We start from the raw sequence: 9,027 nt of genomic DNA on the forward strand, positions 1-9,027 counted from the left end.
ATATTAATTCATGAATTTACTTAATTATTATTAGCATTTGTACAACACTTGTATGAATAGCATACAAGAGAAGTTATTTTCTCAACACAAATTTATTAAAGCATGTTTTGGGGGTTGGTCTGGTAATCTGAACTCTTCAGTTCAGATAGATCTTGATTCTTCCATGCTCATCACTACATAAAATATTTTCATATGATGGCATGGCAGGATGGGATGTGGGGCTAGTCCACTCATGCATGCTTCTCTATGCCTCATGTTTGTCACTATGGTGATAGTTTTCAACTAAAGCAGGGATCTGCTCCTCCACACAGCAAGATAGTTCTCATTACAGTGGTACCTCCGGTTACAAACTTAATTCATTCCAGAAGTCCGTTCTTAACCGAAAGCGTTCTTAACCCGAGGCGTGCATTCCCTACATAGACCTCCCATGGCTCAGGAAGCAGATTGCGTTTGTATCCTGGGGTAAAGTTCGCAACCCGGGAGACCTACTTCTTGGTTTGTGGAGTTCGTAACTCAAAGCGTTCGTAAGCAGGACTGTTCGTAACCCGAGGTACCACTGTATTACTTGTATCATAAGGCAAGTTAACTTAAGGAAGTTCCTAGAAGGAAAGTTTGCCATCCTCCTCATATCTCCTACCTATGTCCCCACCCCCTAAAGAGTGAGAAGCCATCTTGAACAATGTTGGGTTGGGCATGGGGGGATGCTGGGGACCAGGGAACGTTCCTTCCTGTGAGCTTCCTTACATGGACATTCTTAGGTTCTAAGCCTGATTTCCTCCTCCAGCAGCCCTATGTCCAGGGTAGTGCTCCAGGTGCATTGTAGAAGGTGTGGGTCGACTTCATGGTCCTCCCTTTCCTGTTGAAATGAAGGCAGTTCCATAGAAACATCTTCTCTGTTTCTGCTGTAATTGGTTAAGCACTTTGTTATTCAATATTGCTAATATTGGAAATAGTGATTACTTCGTTTGGTGTGCTCATATTTGTATATATGTACTGTTTATAGGTCTTCACCAACTGTGACTGTGTTGTGAATCCCAAATCTTCCATTGAGAATATCATCTATGGGGCTACCCCTGGGAAATGTGCATCAAACTGTTCATCCCTGCCTCTCTTCCTTGGCTTCTTCTTCTTCACTATTGTTTTTACGTTCATGGCAGTGACACCAACAACAGTGGCCATTCTAAGGTAAATTTTGTTTCTATCCTACTTACTGATCACTGCAAAATGCTATAAATTTCCTCCCTATTTTTAAATAAATAAATAAATAAATAAATAAATAAATAAATAAATACCACTCATTCTTTTTACCCCTCTCTGTCCTCCTTCTCTAGCACAATTCAGAAAGGAACAGAGGGTTACATCCAACTAAGTTATACTCAGAGTAGACACATTGGAATCAACACAGCTAAGTTAGACATGCCCATTCATTTCAGTGGGCAGTGTTTAGCTGAATAAATGTGTGAACAGAATGACTTCTGCTTGTCCAATGGGACTTTCCCTGCTCTCCTCCTCATGTGTGCTTCCTATTCTCCACAAACCCATTCTGAAACATTGGGGAAACCCCCCAGAACATTGTGTGTGTGTGGGGGGGGGGTTATCCTGCTGTGTAAGTGGAATTACTTCCATTTGCACAAAGTTCTACTCAGTGCTAATAAGTCTACTCTGAGCATGACTAACTTTGGATACAATCCAGAGATATTCTGGGTAGAGGTGAAGGATATTGACTATGTTGTAACTTTATTTAACTTTCTTTTAAATGATGTTAAGAGGGAGGAAGTGTCATACATTACATGACTAATGTGTGTTTTAGTGGAGTGGTCATCTGTAAAATTGTTTATGAATATAACTAGCAGTATGGTTGATGTCTATAGATGATGAAGTACAGGTAACACACAACTTATGTGGATTTAGATTTATGAATATATATATATATATATATATATATATATATATGGTAAAAGGGACACGGGTGGCGCTGTGGTCTAAGCCTCTTGGGGTTGCTGATCAGAAGGTTAGCGGTTCGAATCCCCACAATGGAGTGAGCTCCCGTTGCTCTTTGCCAGCTCCTGCCAACTTAGCCGTTCGAAAGCGTGCCAAGTGCAAATAGATAAATAGGTACCACTGTGGCGGGAAGGTAAACGGTGTTTCCGTGCGCTCTGTTTTCCGTCACTGTCGGCCTGAAAGTGAGATGAGCACCACAACCCCATAGTCGCCATGGGGTCCTTTACCTTTTATCTTGGTAAATGGGGTGGAAATGGAGTGGGTGTCTGGAAAAAAAAGACTTTTGCTATTCTACCTGCCATTAAACCTGATGGGTTCTGATTATATTTGATTTTGACTTTAGGCGTTATCTCTGGAACATAACCCCTATTCAAGTTGAAAGTTGCCTGTAAGTTAAATAACACAAGCAAGCTGAATATGGGTGGGGGAAATCTTATAGGGCAGAAATCTGATTCAGTTTGCATTTAAAATCAAACTTACCAAACCCATACTTTCTGAAACAAGGTGTGAACTGAAATACAGCCATCCCCTGAAATACACAATTTTCTAAACTTTGCAATGCAGTTCTCTAGTCAAGCTAGCCAAAAATACACATACAGTCGTACCTTGGTTTGTGAATGCCTTGGTAAGTTTTGGCTCCCAAATGCCACAAACCCAGAAGTGAGTGGCTGTGGCTTCCGATTGATGAAGCTCCTGCCACCAATCGGAAGCCGTGCCTTGATTTTCAAACATTTTCAGAAGTTGAATGGACTCCCAGGACAGATTATATCCGAGAACCAAGGTACGGCTGTATTAGGGTGAAGGGCGTATATAAATGCATATATTAGTGGACATAGCATGTGAAATGCATTTACTCAGGAAAATTGCTTGCAAACATGCATATATTTTCAAAACTGTATATTACATATTAAAAGAAACTTGCACTAAAAGGCTGACACATTTTTGTAAGGGTTTTCCAATGCAAATTGCTGTTAAATTTAAGATAGGAAAAATTAGAATCTGAGATAACAGAAAGTTGACTGATTTGTCCATCTGTGCTTGAATGTATAGAGGGATGGAGAGGCTGACTATTCCTAATCATCATCATCATCATCATCATCATCATCATCTATAATAACCTGAATGTAAAATGTACAGTGGTGCCTCGCAAGACGAAATTAATCTGTTCCGTGAGGCTCTTCGTATAGCGGTTTTTTCGTCTTGCGAAGCAAGCCCATTGACAGCTTAGTGGATTAGCGCTATTAGCGGTTTAGCGGCTTTTAGCGGCTCAGTTGATAAGCGGTTTAGCGGCTTAGGAAAAGGGGGAAAAAAGGGGGGGAAATCCGCAGGAACTCGCAAGACATTTCATCTTGCGAAGCAAGCCCATAGGGAAATTCATTTTGCGAAGCGCCTCCAAAACGGAAAACCCTTTCGTCTAGCGGGTTTTCCGTCTTGCGAGGCGTTCGTCTTGCGGGGCACCACTGTATACTTAAGCAGGGCTTTTTTCCAGGTTTGAGGGGCCATTGGCAAATAGGTGGATCCTTGCCTAAACTAGGACTCCCCCACAGTTTATTCATTTATTCATCCATGGGCAGCAACAGGACTCAAGTTTGAAGACATTTGGTCTCTACTGGAAGCTAACATTTTAATTTCCTGCACTATAGCCCAGCACTGGGAAAAGGACATTTATTCAACAGGAACCCAAATTAGGCACCAGTGGTAGGCACTGTGGGTTTTCCAGAGCCCTGGCAGCTGTGCAATGATTCTGGGTGCTGATATCAGGCCGGACACTAATCAGTATTGGTTGGAGCTTATGGTGTCTATTTTTTTTGCCTATTCCACAATTCACACCAGCAGCCTGGATAGCTAAAACAGTTAAGATATTTTGTAGGCAATGTATTGCATAACAACATCTTCTTTGTGGATAACAGTATCCCTTGCTGTATGTGTGTTTTGGAACTCTCATATGATGCAAAAACTGTTCTTTGATGCTGTAGAATCACATAATAATTTTGCCTTTCCTTTCCTTAAAAACTAGACGCCGGCATGGAACAATTTACAGATATATTGTTGAATTTGATTTTCTTGTTTATCATGTTTTTTATTGTGTCTCTTGTTTATTCGTAAAGACTGCATTTTTCTTAAGTAGGCATTGTATCTACAAAATTACAGAATGAAAACAAAAACTGTTTTCATACTTCCAAATGAGAAGTAACAAATGGAAGCATGATTTGAAAATATAGATGAACAGAAGAAGCAGTAGATTTGAAAGTTACATTGCTGCCATTTCCTTAAACTTCAAATCTTAATGTATTTTAAAATTGGATGAGGTTTTCATACCAATTTTGGTGCTCTCCCTCACTGCTGTTTTAACATTTGTATTTTTTTAAGATAGCTATGCATGTTTTATACTGTCAACCATCCTCATAATTTCTGCTGAAGGATTGTATAAATCACTATTAAACAATAAATCAAACTTTGGTTTACAGGTGTGTACCAGAAAGGCACCGATCTTTTGCTATGGGGGTTCACATGCTCTTTCTACGAATTTTGGGTATGTTTTCTAAAACCTCTATACTTAAGTAGGAACTAGGAACAATGGTCACAGTTCTAAGAATCACAAGTGATAGTTACCGTATTTTTCGCTCTATAAGATGCACCAGACCACAAGATGCACCTAGTTTTTGGAGGAGGAAAACAAGAAAAAAAATATTCTGAATCTCAGAAGCCAGAACAGCAAGAGGGATCGCTGCGCAGTGAAAGCAGCAATCCCTCTTGCTGTTCTGGCTTCTGGGATAGCTGCGCAGCCTGCATTCGCTCCATAAGACGCACACACATTTCCCCTTACTTTTTAGGAGGGAAAAAGTGAGTCCTATAGAGCAAAAAATACGGTATCTATGGAAAAGGAAGGATCAGGATGTTACCTGTACAAATGCAGGTAACAGGTGACTGGATCATGGCTGATGTACACTATCATTAGCTCTATTCAGGCTGAAGTTTAAAACATATCTTTCTTAAGTTGATATTGACTCTGGAGGAGATACCACTGATAATTTATTGCTGCTGATTTGTGTTTATTTTTTATTTAAAATACACATGAAAGGCTCGTTTCATTGAATATTTTTAGATTTCATTAAATTCTATGTTGCTAGCCATCGTCTCTTTTGAGCAAAACTTAGTAATAAATAACTTGTAAATGAATAGGCTTCTGGAATATTGTTGATTTCTAAATAAGCAATATTCTTCTACATCCCATAACTCGTTTATATAAACTGCCACATATAGTGCTCCAAGCAGTACAATCTTGCCATATTTCCCTGATTCCTTATAATAACTCATGGAGTTTTGCTCTGCAGCACACTTTGTTACTCTGTTGTAGCTCTGGAGCAGGGTTGGAGACATGGAACAGACTAGTGGGACAGATCCTTATTTCCCATATAGAGATGGGAAGGCCTGGAAAAAACCTGGAAACCTCCCCCCCCCCCCCCGTTTTATTTCCAAAGGCGTTTTTTTCTGGAAAAAAATGAAAAAACAGTTTGCTATAGTTTGAATATTCCACACACTCCCCCCCATTTTTTTCTGCGGGAAAACAGCTTTGCAAAACAACAACAACAACCCGGGGGGGGGGAAAGTGCCCCCCCATTTTTTCTTGTTTTTCCCAGGGCTTTCCATCTGTACTCCACTACTGCTTATCAGCCAAATCTGATCAGTGGATTGGGTCCCTCAGAGTGTCTCCCATCACTGAAAATTGGTGTGTGGGGGGATTTGCCCTCCCTTGCTTCAACAGTTCCGAATTTGTCTGATAGTTCTGTGTTAAGAACTTTGCCAGGCTCTACGTTTCATTTCCATTTTGATGATTTATCAAGTGAAAACTTATTAAAGATGGAGGAAAAGCAACAATATGGTGGCAGTGGCTAGTCTGTACATTCAGAGGGCATGATCTGGAGGCATGAATGCACAGAGAAATGTTCTTGTTTGAGAGAGCACATTGCAGAGGTAACTGAGAACAGGAGGACCTGGATCATAATTTGAGTCTTAAAATATGAAATATTTTAACGTTTTCCATTTTCCATAGTTTTAGACATATAAACTATGTCTTCAAGTCTTGCAATCTTGCATTTTGTTAAAGGCAAAAATATATTTATATTATTCTGGAATGCTTGAAGAGCCTTCTTTACTGGTTATAGAAGTCCACTATTGGTACACCACCTCCATTTTACAGCATGGTTTCGGCATCTGAGTTTGCATTTTCAGTTGTTGTTTTTCACCATTCCATTTTCTACAGGCAGCATACCTGGGCCAATCCTCTTTGGTGTTTCAATAGACAGTACCTGTACGCTATGGGATATAGATAAGTGTGGACGTAAAGGATCATGTTGGACCTATAACAACCACAGAATGGCCTATATGCTAGTGGGCATAAGTAAGTATCTCTCCAAAGCCTTGTGCTCCAAATAGTCTGAGTCTGAACAATTCCAGTGAGGATATAGGATGGGGGAGGCACCTTGTAGTTAGAACTAACTGTTTTGTTTCTCATTTGTCTGGTATGCTAAGCAGACTGAATACAGTGGTACCTCTGGTTATGTACTTAATTCGTTCTGGAGGTCCGTGCTTAACCTGAAACTGTTCTTAACCTGAAGCCCCACTTTAGCTAATGGGGCCTCCCGCTGCCACCACGCTGCTGGAGCACGATTTCTGTTCTCATCCTGAAGCAAAGTTCTTAACCTGAGGTACTATTTCTGGGTTAGTGGAGTCTGTAACCTGAAGCGTATGTAACCCGAGGTACCACTGTACATGGTCTGAGGATCAGCAGTTTCTGATTTTTATCGCTCGCGAGGGGCGACCTAACGTGCCCTGATGCTTGCTGGAAGTTATTGTGACAGACATGGACAGATGTCGGTTTCATACAAATGCATAAATGGCTGACAACAGACATGAAAGAGGAAACTGGAAGTCATCCCTTGTCAGGACGGACTCACCTCGTCGGGTGGAGCTGCAGCAATAGCCTCCCAGCAGAGGTGTCACTGCTGCTTACCAAGATGGGGGCGGGTGGCTACCCAATGGTGAGACTCACACTTCGTGGGCACACTGTTGGAATCAATCAGCTGCCTTGGTTGGTATGGTCACACAGCCTCAGCCTTGCACATTGGCGGAGGAAGGTGGGTGCAGGGAGCCGCTCTGGGTGTCATTCCTAAGCAGGGGTGACATTCGGCGCTCCACCCAACCACGACTTGGACTCCCACCCCTACCGTGAGCTATTGGAGGAAGGGGCAGGGGGAGCTGCTGCGCTGCTTTGCTGGTTCCTTCCTCTCCCCTTCCAGCTCGCCTGCCTCTTTCCCACCCTCTCCTCCAGCCAGGAGTCACGGGCAGGTGGTGAGCAGTTGCCCCATGCTCCCGGCTGGAGGAGACAGGCAGGCAGGGGAGAGGATGGGAAGGAGGCAGGCAAGCAGGAAGGAGAGAGGAAGGAAGCGGAATTGGTGGGTGCGCGTCTGCCTATCCCACGCCTTGGAGGGCACCCTCTATGCCCCTCGGGAACATGCCCCTGTGCCCCTCAGGAATGTGCCCGCCCTGGGCAGCGCGGGCATATGATGTGCCACTGGCCTTGCAGTCTTCCACATGGCAGTCTGGCAGGCCTCCCTCTACACAGAGCGCTATTTCTGCCTCTTTCTTGAGAGCCAATGTGGTGTAGTGGTTAAGAGCGGTAGACTCCTAATCTGGTGAACCGGATTCAAGTCTCCGCTCCTCCACATGCAGCTGCTGGGTGACCTTGGGCTAGTCACACTTCTTTGAAGTCTCTCAGCCTCACTCACCTCACAGGGTGTTTGTTGTGGGGGATGAAGGGAAAGGAGAATGTTAGCTGCTTTGAGACTCCTTCGGGTAGTGATAAAGCGGGATATCAAATCCAAACTCTCTTTCTTTTTATAGCTGGCCCAATGCCAATTGTAGACACCATCTTAATTGGCTGCCTTTTAATTTATCAATAAATCAATGTGTGGAATATCAAAGCTTCAATATAGGTTATGTTGCTGATATCTCCAAAGAGGTGTGAAATAAATCTACAACACAATAAGCCGAAAGCTATCACTAATTGCTAAATTAGCAAAAGGGAAATTGTTAAAATGCTGCAAATCTTCCTTCTTTCCCTTTCACAGGCGTCATTGCCAAAGTCATCTCCATCATTTTTACTGTTACAGCAGTTTTCATATATAACCCTCCACCAGAGCAACTGGAGTCTTCAGAGAAGAAAGAAGAAGCAGTGACTTCTGTACAACTTTAACACGGCAAACCCCTAAATTTTTCATAGAAACTCTCACGCAAAAACTAAGACTGAAGCGATGGCTTTCTAAGAATGTGTCATAGCAGCTGGCTCTGCTAAATATGAATCATGCCAGCACCGGAGCACATCTTGAGCAACTGTTTCAAGTTTTTTTTTTTTTTAAAAAAATAAAAATAAAATAAACACAGCCTGTCAGGTTTATTTCAGTCACCTCAAACAATGTTTCATTCAGGAAAATACCATGAGGTTGGATCCAGACTTTCCAGAAATGCAATTCCATTAAGAGTATTCTTCCACTAGGTGAGAAGATGGGGAGAAGAGGAAATATGTACTGATTTCCCAATTCCTTCCTCAACCTCCTCTGACAACCTCCCAAATTTGCACCAGCCTGGGAGGAAGAGGGGTTGGGGGTTGCAGAGGAAAGAGGAAACCGTCAAAAATTGCCTCCAGAAATAAACCCCAGTGGGAGGTACCATTGGATTGGAATCTCTTCTGCAAACAGAAAAGGCAAATCTGGATCCAATCTCCTAGAATGTTGCAGAATATAAAACAGCACTTTGTTTTAATCTTATGTCAAAGAGATCAGAGGCATATTTAAATTTTATGTTGTTTCTTTCCAGTCATCAGCAGCTATGTGCAATTGGCTTTAGGAGCTTGTGTGGCACCAGCAGATTTATGACACTGCTGAACCCCACAGAAGCACTTTCTGTATGAAATAGCGGATACATGTAACTACTGTTGTTTTGCAAATAATGACAGCCACATGCATA

At 42.3% G+C, this 9,027-nt stretch overlaps 1 protein-coding gene across 3 annotated transcripts in view; it reads left to right on the forward strand.

Moving 5' to 3' along the window:
- The window catches only part of SLCO4C1 (solute carrier organic anion transporter family member 4C1), a 34,062-nt gene extending 25,649 nt beyond the window's left edge, over positions 1-8,413 (forward strand). For all 3 annotated transcript variants that reach the window (XM_079995508.1, XM_079995507.1, XM_079995506.1), the window contains exons 10-13: positions 1,004-1,185; positions 4,470-4,534; positions 6,266-6,403; positions 8,133-8,413. In XM_079995508.1, the coding sequence (XP_079851634.1) occupies positions 1,004-1,185; positions 4,470-4,534; positions 6,266-6,403; positions 8,133-8,257 (510 nt within the window). In that variant the 3' untranslated portion in view covers positions 8,258-8,413. The remainder of the gene's footprint in view (positions 1-1,003; positions 1,186-4,469; positions 4,535-6,265; positions 6,404-8,132) is intronic.
- The last annotated feature ends 614 nt before the right edge of the window (positions 8,414-9,027 follow it).

Source organism: Podarcis cretensis, assembly GCF_951804945.1.
Source record: "Podarcis cretensis genome assembly, chromosome: 11".
NCBI lineage: Eukaryota > Metazoa > Chordata > Lepidosauria > Squamata > Lacertidae > Podarcis > Podarcis cretensis.